This window comes from Mauremys mutica, chromosome 12, assembly GCF_020497125.1.
Source record: "Mauremys mutica isolate MM-2020 ecotype Southern chromosome 12, ASM2049712v1, whole genome shotgun sequence".
Taxonomy (NCBI): Eukaryota; Metazoa; Chordata; order Testudines; family Geoemydidae; genus Mauremys; species Mauremys mutica.
In genome coordinates, this window is record NC_059083.1 from 53,093,614 (window position 1) to 53,105,940 (window position 12,327).

At 45.1% G+C, this 12,327-nt stretch overlaps 1 protein-coding gene and 1 pseudogene across 1 annotated transcript; both read right to left on the reverse strand.

The window, feature by feature from the left end:
* Positions 1-5,854: 5,854 nt before the first annotated feature.
* Positions 5,855-6,820, reverse strand: LOC123346964 (olfactory receptor 2AP1-like). The gene has a single exon (XM_044984400.1). It carries the CDS (start codon positions 6,818-6,820, stop codon positions 5,855-5,857), a length of 966 nt encoding a protein of 321 aa, XP_044840335.1.
* Positions 6,821-10,891: 4,071 nt separating this feature from the next.
* LOC123346965 lies at positions 10,892-11,871 on the reverse strand (annotated as a pseudogene).
* Positions 11,872-12,327: the final 456 nt, after the last annotated feature.

The window sequence follows — 12,327 nt, forward strand, 5'->3', positions numbered from 1 at the left end:
GAACTCACTGGAATGCTGGCAGATCAAGTGCTAGGTCATGCCAAGGTCCCCCCTGTTTCAGCAAGACACTAACAGATACAAAGGTGGAATCAGTCTGACTCACTTGTGGGTTAATATTAATAAAATGGTACTAGAATTATAAAAAAGTGTTTAATGTTTGGACTCTGTTGAATACTTCTCAGTTGCTGCCTGCATTAATCTCCCCTGTAATGTCTGTTCCATATTGTAAATTAATATTTGAGCAGTTGTAGTGAGCTTCTGTGAGTATGAAACACCACACAGGAGAGGGACGTTAATGAGTGTAATGAGTTGTTCTTCCACAGACATAAAGCCTCTCCTGAAAAAGGAAACCCATCAGTACCAGATAGGGTGACCAGATACCAAGTGTGAAAAATCAGGGCAGGAGATCGGGGTGTGGGGGTTAATAGACACCTGTATAAGACAAAGCCCCAAATATCGGGACTGTCCCTATAAAATGGGACATCTGGTCACCCTAATACCGAGTAGGCAATGGGTGGATATTGCAACTATAATCTCTCTACAAATGGATTGAAAAACAATCAACAAAAGGACTAGAGACTTATTGTTCTGCTCTCCACCCTATGAAGATGAGTCATGGAAGTGGATTGAGTTTCCAGCTCAGAGCAGATGGCAGGAGGGGGAGAAAACCCCCAAGCAAAAGGAACTCCGGATCTCTATGCTGATTGGACGTTTGGGGCAGGGAGTTTCTAGTCATTAGCAAGAGATCCTCAGCTGCTTAGCCTGGGTTAGTCCTAAAGGTCAAATACAGCTTGCCGCTGAGAGAAGCCTGTATTACCTTTTGAAACCTGAGACTGTGACTCATTCATGGGTCTGTTTGCTTGCTTTAACCTTGTAAATAACTCTCATTTCCTTTTCCTATTTAAGAAATCTTCCTATACAGTAGTTCACTATAGGATTGGCTCTAAGCGTCGTCTTTGGTGTCAGACCTAAAGTGCAATTGACATGGGGGATATCAGGAGTAGCCTGAATATTGCTGTGCTCCTTGGCGTAATGGGCCGTGTAACACAGATACGCTCACCTGGGTGGCAGGACAGAGCAGCGCAGACAAGGGGAATTTCTGGGGGGACTCTCTCAAGGCTGTTAAAGTGCCTGAGGAGTTTGCACTCGGTGCAGGTGGTTGGTGAAATTTAAGTTTAGACCTGACAACCAATGAGGGGTTTGTGCCCTGGTTTGTAACTGTCTGTCCTGAATCTGGTACTCACACTCTTGCAACCCCATTGGGACCATCACACTCACTGCCACAGGAAGTCACTGATATGAAGGACTTAACTAGATTCCAGAAGAGACTGGATGTTCCTGATAGCCATATAAATATCCAGACTTATCATAATAATGGCAACAATAGAGATTGGCTTAGCCCCCAAATCATGAGGTTTAATAACCATTCCAAAACTAACTATTATAGACCAACACGACACATGTGAGGGGAGATTATCCTAGATCTGCTATTGCAGTATTCTTACATTTGCCTCTGAAACATCTAGTACTGCCTGCTCTCGGAGAGTGATACTGTCCAGGATGGCCCTTCCTGGCAATTCCTATTTTACTACATTCTCCTAGAGCGACGCAGAGAAGCCCAAATACCAATTAGTTCAATAATCTGCTCTTTTGATATTTCAGCCTCTGACAGGCTGTTCCCTGAAAAAAAGTTGACCTAGCGCAGATTACTTCATAATGCTTTTTGGTGAAGAGCAATACAAAAATCATTTGAGAGGAGGTTGTCAAACTGTCTATAGGATTACAACATTAATTTTAATAGGAGATTAGGACACCCAATTCCTAGGTGGCTTCAAAATCTCAACCATAGTACCTAAGCGATGTCTATATCTTGTATATTCCCTGGGTTCAGCTGACTCATGGATTCTCTTGCAACCTGCCTGACTCAGATACAGTGAAAAAGTTTAATTACTTTTAACTAAAATCATTTATTTTTCAAATTCCCTCTCATCCTCCTAATTTCATTCTTACACTTTACCCACTTAACAACCCATTTTAATGTTTCTTTTTATCAGCTTCACTTAGTTTTGATTTCCATTATTCTAATCCAGGCTTCACCTCTCTCTGCAACCAAAGTTGGTCCAGTAAAAGATATCACCTCACCCACCTTGTGTCTCTAATATACTGGGACCAGCATGGTTACAACAACACTGCTAACAATATTCACAAAGCACATTCATGCCCCTGTTTGGAAGGTGGTGTAGAAACGCAATCTGGAAGAGAGTGCTCACCTGTAAGCACAGGACAGCTCAAGTTTTGAGTGATGACCTCTTATTTCTCAGGGTTTGGTGGCCAGGATTCAGTTTTTTCCACTGAGGTAATTGGGTCTCATCGTTCAGTAGAAACTGTATCTGCTCAGCAAAGACACCTGCATTTACCTGAATGGATGAGCAATTGCTGCGATCTGTCTTAGAACATTGATGAGCTGATGCATGTGATCTACCTTTGGAAAATGGGCTTCACCTTCGATTTAATCAGTGTAAATGCTCTCTCATATTTGTATTCTTCCTTCATGCTTTTCAATATGGTCTCACTTCAACCTTTCTCCCACTTGGTTCATTTTGTGCCTCCAAAGCTTTGTAGCTAACAATGCCCAGCGTGACTTGCAATTATACAACTCCCATTGTTAGGGTGACCAGATGTCCCGATTTTGTAGGGACAGTCCTGATATTTGGGGCTTTTTCTTATATAGATGTCTATTACCCCCCACCACCTGTCCTGATTTTTCACACTTGCTGTCTGGTCACCCTACCCATTGTACATCTTTTTTTGTGTAATGATTCTTTGAGGAAAATATTTTAGATCATGGTGTAGACATGGAGACTCACCCCTGTGGCACCTCCTAATGGTCTCTCAGGGAATTAGCTCTTTTACCAGCCAGGAGCACCCTCTGCAAGCTGGTGATTCACCTGCTCTCTGGTCCCCGTGTACGTACCTGGATCCCGGTGCCCCTTTAACTCGGGTGCTGCCCCCTGGCAGTACCTCCACAGTTCTGGGTCTCCCCCTCCCAGGGGAACCCCGAACCCACTATCCTCACCTCGCCTCGCCTCAGTATCAGGCAACTGCCAGTAATCGTCTAGTGCTCACGCCCTGAGGCAGACTGCCGTATCAGCCCACTCATCACTGGAAAGGTTAGGTTTGGACCCGCTGGCTTTGCCTACCATGGGCTGTCCCCTGCAACACCCAATAGCTGTTAGCCTTGTGCTAGGCCGCAGCCTGTGGCTTTCCAGGCTGGAGTTCCCCAGCCCTGCTCCACTCAGGTACCGTGTCTCTAGCTCCCTGCAGCCAGGCCCATCTCCCTCTACAGGCAGAGACTGACCCTTCTGTCTTCTCTGGCCTTCTTAGCAGGCCCTGTTCCTCAGTTTGGGGGGAGGCCCCAGCTGCAGCCACTTCCCCCAATCAGCCAGCGTTTTACCTTGCCCAGCCCCAGCCCTCTGCAGGGCTTTTCCAACCCCTTCCAGGCTGGAGCGGGTGGTCACCCCGCTACACATGGACAAACACCAGCTTACATTTTTGGGAGATGCCTGTCCAAGTTGATGGCCACTTATAATGTACTTGCACTGCCCCTTTATTAGTAGTCAAGAGATGCTGCCATCTAATGGGCACTTTTGAAAGTAGGTTCCCATATCTCACGCTTACAACATGCTGCCATCTAGTGGCCATTTTACAGTATAACTTTCCCATTATTGTATTGCCTACTGAAATCTTGATCACCAGCCACTATTTCTGACACCCCTTCTCATTTCCTCTACTCTGCTGCTGTCTAGTGTCAATTTCCCAGAATGACAGCCTGTTGCTCTTCCTCCCTCCCTCTACGGATTCTTCTTGCTATAGCTGACTCTTACCCGTTCTTGACTCTCATGGCACCTGATAGCCATTATTTAGTATAACTAACAGCCCATAACTCACTCCATAACATCTGCTACTAGACACAGCTCATTATGCAGCACAGTGCTCTCTGCTCAACTGTCTTCTGACAGTGGCCTGTGCCATAGGCTAGGGATTTTATCCCTGCCCATCCTGGCTAATACCCACTGATGGACGTATCCTCCGTTAACCTATCCTTTAGTCTGAGCAGTCCCTGTGCTCTGGCTTGTGAGTCTACCTCTTTCTTTGCCCAACCTCGCCACCTCCAAGGGCTCAGTGAGCCTGGAGCTATTGCTTTGCTGGAGCTGTTCACAGCCACGTGTAGCCAAGTTAAGAGCTATGAAGCTGTTCCTGGTGACGTAACCAGGGTTCACTGCTGGGTCTAGCGGATTGCATCCGACCTGTGTGAGTGCAATGGAGGTGGTTGGTTTGCGTAGGCGAGAGAGAAAGCTCGGGGCACTGGGCCTGATGTAAGACGTGAGGCCTGAACCATAGTCAGCAAAGTCCAGCCACGCCATGAACCAAAGTCAGACCATGTATTACAGCAGATGCTTACAAGTTCACTGTCCAATACATGACCTAGTCAAAGGTATTACTAGCGTTGTTCACACAAGGCACTCCTAAGAAGCAACAGACATTGGGTATGTGTGTGAACACACTCCAGGAGATTAGCCCTGGCACATCCTGACCTAACACCAGATTAGAGGGTTTGACAGAAGTGATGAATAGGGATGAATAGGGATATTTTGCCAGAGACACCTGGAGCAAGGTACAAGGGGAGTTAACAAGCAGATGTCATGAAACACGTGAGGTGGGACGTAAGTTGTTTTTCTCAGTCTATAAATGTTGGGGTACCTCAATTTAATCCTTTGTGTGGTCCAGGGGACAGCAGAAATTCCTGCAGCTGACTGAGCTGCTCCTTGGCACTGGGCACTCGTTTGTTAGTGTATCTGTAACCACAGAACCAGGATGCTAGAACTCTGCCTTGAGGGCACTATACCTGGCTGAGTGCCTTTGTCACCAAACCGTGCCTGTGGTCTTTCTTCCGGATAGTACTATCGAGGTCTGCTGAACCATCTGTATGCCCAGGCCTGGGACAGCGTACGGAGAAAGCAGGCAAACACGCCAACTGACAGCAGTTTGCAGAGGGCTATGATGGCAAGAAACACAATTGCAGAGGCGGCAGATTTCCCAGGAAACATCCCCACCTATGCTGCCCCAGGAGTTATTATTTTTATTGTCCAAACATTTATTTTGATCAAAAATGGCTTTTTTTATGGATATAAAAATTGGTCTCCGCTCCACCTGGTGCCCAGTTAAAAACTCCATGATGGTACCATGGTTATGGCCACCTCCCTCCCTGGGCTTTCCACTTAGATGGACAACAGTGACCTGAGCTCTGGCTGGACTCTGCGTTGTATTCTTAGGGGCATAAGAAACAATCTATAGCAACAAATATGATGATGTCACCCATTGTGTTTTGTTTGTATTAGACTGTCTGAATTTGATTACAACACTTCATTATCTTACATAGAGAAACAATGAACACGGGATATACCCAGGGATTTACTTTCATTGTTAGTGGATTTTGTGCCTTACACAACATCAGCTCTGTGCGGTTTCAGATGCTGTACACACTCCTCACAGAGGGTGAACATTTAGCCAACACCCTGGAGAAAAATACCATCATACTGTGTGTATCAGTGCTGAAAATGAGAGTGACAGAGCTGCCAACATCCCCACTTTCCTGGAAGATGTGTTACATGGACACAGCGGGGGACCATAAAGACTGTCTCAGTAACTCCATGCAGATCATCTCCTTTTCTTTTTCCTTTTCTTTTTCACATTAGTGCTGAGATTTTCAATGGGAGTTTTCAACTTAATTTTAATGGGGGCTGATTGCTTAAATCACCCAGGCAGCTTTGAAAACCTCAGGCTAAGTTATTCTCTAGGAGTTTCTGCATGTTTTGGTGAAAGCCACGTATTTACTGACTGCTTTGCACAAGGCTTCCTTGACCTCTCTGTTTCTCAGGCTGTAGATGAGGGGGTTTACCAGTGGAGTCAGGACCGTGTAGCAAAGAGAGACCACTTTGTTCAGGTCTCTCAGTGTATCATGTTTTGGTAGCAGGTACACAATCATTATGGATCCATAGAAAATTGTCACCACAATGAGGTGAGAAGTGCAGGTGGAAAAGGATTTTTGCCTCCGGGTGGTGGAAGAGATTCTCAGGATGGTGGCGATGATGTACACGTATGATGTCAGAGTTAGTAGGAATGGAGGCAGGGTGAATACAGAGGTTATTATGAAAGCCAGCAATATGACCAGATTGGTGTCACTGCAGGACAGTTCCATCAGTGGAATGCAATCACAATAGAAATGGTCAATTTCATTTGGGCCACAGAATATTAACTGTGATAGGAATAAGACAAAGATGGCAGCAGCCAAACAACCATTTAACCATGACCCAGCAGCCAATTGGAGGCAAAATCTGCTATTCATAAGAGCTGAATAGTGCAGGGGTTTACATATCGCTAAATACCGATCATAAGACATCGCTGCTAGGAGATAGCATTCTGTACATACCAGAGAACCACAGAAATACAGTTGTGTGAAGCAGCTACTGACTGAGATGGTTTTGTCCCCAGTCAGGAGACTGGCCAGCAACCTGGGCAGGATGGTTGTGGTGTAGCAGGTCTCCAGGCAGGACAAGTTGCCCAGGAAGAAGTACATGGGGGTGTGAAGGTGCAGGTCAGCCACAACGAGCACCACGGTGAGGGTGTTCCCAGTCACGGTTGCCATGTAGATCACTTGGAACATCAGGAAGAGAAGAATTTGCAGGTCAGGGAGATCCCCAAATCCCAGGATGATGAATTCTGTGATGGCCATTTGGTTTCCCCACTCTCTGTCTGCCATGGTTTGTGTCCAAGAACAATAGAACACCCTGTGTAACTGAATTGAAAGAACATAGACTTAAAAGTTAATCAAGTCTTGTGAATTAATTCCATCACTGTTTGGAAACTCCCCTTCCTGTCCTGATTACAGGCTGAAATTTTAAACCTAAATGTAGAGTTCAAAGCAAAGTGCCAGAAGTCTCAATTTGAGAACCGAACATTTGTATCCATGTAGACCAGCCTGTGCCATGATCAGAGCAAACACTACTGTAACAGCCCATATCTCTGGTAGCCGAGTACTGATATAGCGGATCAGAATATTTCTTTATCTACCATTATATCCCTTTAGTGACATCTTAGAGCTTAACAATGATGCTTAAATGCTGTATTTCATTTCTGGCAATGACTAGAATCATGCCGTGTCTTAAGAGTCAAAATCAAACATCTAAAATCTTGGACTGACTTTTTTCAATGCGGTCTAGAGTTCTTAGTCACCGACCTTCTGTTAGATTTATTTCTATTAATTCTACAAATATGTCCTGGTATATTCAGCATTTCAGTGCCCTGTCGGAAAAAGAACAATTTTCACCCCCTCACAAGCGATCAGTTTATGCCGGAAATTATGAAGTGGAGTAAATTCTCCCTTGTTCCTGTGTTTGTGATGGTGACGTGGTATGTGACTAGCGGTGCCTTTTCTGTTTCCTGACGTTCACTATGTAGCAGTAAAAAAAACACATCTCTTTGTACAGTGGCTCTTAGGAAGGGATATAAGCAGATTGATGTGCAACCCTAACTGGGGAGTTACCCTCCCCATGCCATAATGATTGTGGGATGATAATACAGGAACAAGAAAGGCACTGGGGAGTGGGGAGATGCTGTCCCTGAACTTGGAGTCTAGAAACAATCTGGCATGCCTGATCCGGGGTAATAAAACTCTATAACCACTCGCGACCCCATTTGGGGCACACTGAGCCAGATCCTCTGCTGGTGCAAATCAAGGCAGCTCCATTTTTGTCAGTGGGGCAGATCCCCAACTGAGGACCTGTCACAAGACATGGATCTCACGCTCCATCTTTGTGAAAAGGTGCTATGAACACTGACTGGCACTGCGGTGGGAAGGAGAGGCCAAAACTGTTAATATTCACTTGAAAAAGAGCTCTGTGTAGCTTGAAAGCTTCTCTCATTCACCAACAGGAGTTGGTCCAATAAAAGATATTATCTCACCCACCTTGTCCCTCTAATATTCACAAAGCACATTCATGCCCCTGTTTGGAAAGTGCTATAGAAATGCAGTCAGGAAGACAGTGCTTACCTGAAACCACAGGACAACCCAAGCTTGAAGTGATGGGCTCTTGTTTCTCAAGGCTTGGCAGCCAGGACTCAGGATCCTCAGCAGAGGTTCTTGTCTCCCGTCTTTCTGCAGAAACTGGATTTTCTAAGTGAAGAGACCTGCAGTGACCTGAAGGGATGAACTGGTGCATTTTATCTTCATTTGGGAAAGGGGCTTCCCCTTTGATTTACCAAGTGTAAATGCTCCCTCGTATTTGTATTCTGTCTTCATGCTTTTTAATATTGCCCCACTCTAACCTTTCTCCCACTTGGTTCATTTTGTGTCTCCAAAGCTTTGTCGCTAACAATACCCTGTGTGACTTGCAACTATACAAGTCCCATTGTACATCATTTTTTAGTCTAATGATCCTTTGTGGAAAATATTTTAGATCATGAACAAACACCAGCCTACAGTTTTGGAAGATGCCTGTCCAAGGTGATGGGCTTTTATAATGTACAGTAGAACCTCAGAGTGACGAACTGACCAGTCAGCCACACACCTCATTTGGAACCAGAACTAGGCAATCAAGCATCAGTAAAGACCAAAAATAAAAATAAAAATTAAATCCAATACAGTACAGTACTGTGTCAAATGAAAACTACTAAAAAAAAAATAAAGGTAACATTTAAAAAAAAAAAGATTTGACAAGGAAAGGAAACTCTGTGATTGTTTCATTTTAATTAAGATGGTTAAAAGCAGCCTTTTTCTTCTGCATAGTAAAGTTTCAAAGCTGCATTAAGTCAATGTTTAGCTGAAAACTTTTGAAAGAACCAACATAAAGTTTTGTTCAGTTACAAACATTTCAGAGTTAGGAACAATCTCCATTCCCAAGGTGCTCCTAGTTCTGAGGTTCTCCTGTACTTGTACCGCCTCTTTATTAGTATTCAAGATATGCTGCCATCTAGTGGGCATTTTTGAAAATAGCTGCCCATATCTCAGCCTTACAGCTTGCTACCACCCACTTTCCCATTATTGTATTGGACACTGCAATCTATTGGTCACGAATCAGTATTTCTGGCCTCTCCCCCCACCCCTCACTTCCTCTTCTCTGCTGCCATTTAGTGTCCATTTCCCAGCATGACAGCCTGTGACTCTTTTCTCCTGTAGGGCATTCTTTTTGCTTTTCCATACTTGGCTCTTATGTCACCTGGTGCCCATTATTCATATAAAAGCCCATTTCTCACTACTTAACATCTGCTACTACCCACAGGTAATTACACAGCATCGAGGTCCTTTTCTCTTCAGTGCTCTTTACTCACCACTTATACACCATGATACAGCTTCACCTCCCTTTCCACTTCCCTCGGTTGGTCATTTGGCAGCACAACATCTCCTTTCTTGCCCTTCCACTTTGGCTGCTGTCCACTGAGCACGACCCCTACACCTGTCCCATTCCTCTGCCCTCCAGTGGCCCTAGACAGCATAATCTCATCTCTCCTCATTCCTTACCTCCTTCTGGTTATGCACTGTTCCAAATTATAGCCACTAGGAACCAAATCTCACAACATCATGATTGCAACATTAGTGGCCATGAGAGCGCATACAACAGCAGTGGCTTTTAAAGTATTAGCAGGGGTTTCCCCTCCATTCAGTGCATTTGTGTTGATGTGGGATCTGTTTCCAATAGAAATGCATAGATTGAACCTACCGTGACAGAGTCCCCATTGCTCTCCTGGCTGAGATTCTCAGAGGCGTCTATGGAAGTTAAGAGTCCAACTCCCATTTCAAAGTGATTTGGGTTCCTAATTCCATTAGGTCCCTTGGAAAATCCTTTCCATTGTGTTGGAGCCCTACGATTCTCTCACCATTGCCCAGGTCCCTTACCTCTGGCCAAGCCCTGACGTGCTCCTAGTGACTGAGCCAGCGCTGCCATGTTAGGCATCACAGGAGCTCTGCACGTTGGTAGGAAGTAGCTTTGTAAGGCACCTGGGCTGACTAGACACAGTGTCCTGAGAACTAGCCCTCTCGGGACATGCGTTTGTTGCAGTGAGTTCTGGGGGCACTGATTGTAACAGGTCCCCTCCCTTTGAACTTTTCTGTGCAGTTGGTGGCAGAAGAGCAGCAGCTGCCCTGAAGGGCTGAGGCAGAGTCCCTCATCAGTGATGGTTTGACAGACCCAACTGCAAAAGTGGCCTCAGTTCTATGTGTGCCTGGCAAAACCATAGCTGGGTTTGGAGACAATCCCAGTGGACCTAACATGTGCATATACTTCTCTGTGGTTGCCCAACCTCCCCGCCTCTAAAGGCCCAGTGAGCAGTTGCTTTGCTGGAGCTGGTCACAAGCCGGGCTTAGCTCAGATAAGAGCTATGAGGCTGTTCCTGGTGAAGTGTCCAGAGGTCACTGCTGGGGCCTGGATGTTTGCATCTGGACTGTGAGCGCAGTGAAGGTTCTTGATTTGCAGAGGGCTATGCTGGCAATAAGCACAATTTCAGAGGTGGCAGATTTCCCCGGCTTACGTCCCTGCATATTTCCCAGGCTTATGTCCCCACATATACTGCACCAGGAGTTAGTATTTGTATTGTCCAAACATTTATTTTGATCAAAAATGGCTTTTTTATGGATATAAAAATTAGTTAAAATTGGTCTCCACTCTGCTTAGTGCCCAGTTAAAATCTCCATGATGGGAATCTGATTATAGCCACCTCACTCCCTCGTCCTTCCACTGAGATGCACAACACTGAGTGCTGAGATTTTCAAAGGGAGTTTTCAATTTAATTTTAATGGGGGCTGATGGCTGAAATCATCCAGGCAGCTTTGAAAACCTCAAGTTACATTATTATGTAGGTGTATCTGCATGTTTTGGTGAAAGCCACATTTACTGACTGCTTTGTACAAGCCTTCCTTGACCTCTCTGTTTCTCAGGCTGTAGATGAGGGGGTTTACCAGTGGAGTCAGGACTGTGTAGTAAAGAGAGAGCACTTTGTTCAGGTCTTTCAGTGTATCATGTTTCGGTAGCAAGTACACAATCATTACGGATCCATAGAAAATTGTTACCACAATCAAGTGAGAGGAGCAGGTGGAAAAGGCCTTTTGTCTCCCAGTGGTAGAAGGGATTCTCAGGATGGTGGAGATGATGCACATGTAGGATGTCAGGGTTAGTAGGAATGGAGGCCCAGTGAATACAAAGACTATTATGAAATCGAGCAATATGACCTGGTGGGTGTCACTACAGGAGAGTTCCATCAGTGGGATGGGATCACAATAGAAATGGTTAATTTCATTTGGGCCACAGAATAATAACTGTGATAGGAATGAGATTAAGATAATTACAGCCAAACAACCATTTAACCATGACCCAGCAGCCAACTGGAGGCAAAACCTGATATTCATAAGAGCTGAATAGTGCAGGGGTTTACATATCGCTAAATACCGATCATAAGACATCGCTGCTAGGAGATAGGATTCTGTACATGCCAGAGAACCACAAAAATACAGTTGTGTGAAGCAGCCACTGACTGAAATAGTTTTGTCCCCAGTCAGGAGACTGGCCAGCAACCTGGGCAGATTGGTTGAGGTATAACAGGTCTCCAGGCAGGACAAGTTGCCCAGGAAGAAGTACATGGGGGTGTGAAGGTCTGGTCAGCCACAATGAGCACCACAATGAGGGTGTTCCCAGCCATGGTTGCCATGTAGATCACTAGGAACAACAGGAAGAGAAGAATTTGCAGGTCAGGGAGATCCCCGAATCCCAGAAGGATGAATTCTTTGATGGCTGTTTGGTTTCCCCAGTCTCTGTCTGCCATAGTTTGAGTCCAGGAACAATAAATCAAGCTGTGCAATTGAATTGGAAGAACATAGAGTTAAAAGTTAGTTAAGTCTCATGAATTAATTCCATAAATATTTGGAAACTCCCCTTCCTGTCCAGATTACAGGCTGCAATTTTAAGCCTAAATGTAGAGTTCAGAGCAAAGTGCCAGAAGTCTCGGTTTATTTCTCAGGGTTTGAGACAAGGTGGGTGAGGTAATATCTTTTATTGGACCAACTACGTTGTTGAGAGACAAGTTTTCAATGACACAGAGCTCTTCAGGGTTTGGCAGACAGGACTCCAGTTCCACTGAGGTTCTTGTCTTTCATCATTCTGCAGAAACGGGACTTTCTCATTAAAGAGACCTGCAGTTACCTGAAGGGATGAACTGGTGAATTCTTTGATGTCCGTTTGGTTTCCCTAGTGTCTATTTGCAATGGGTTGAGTCTAAGAA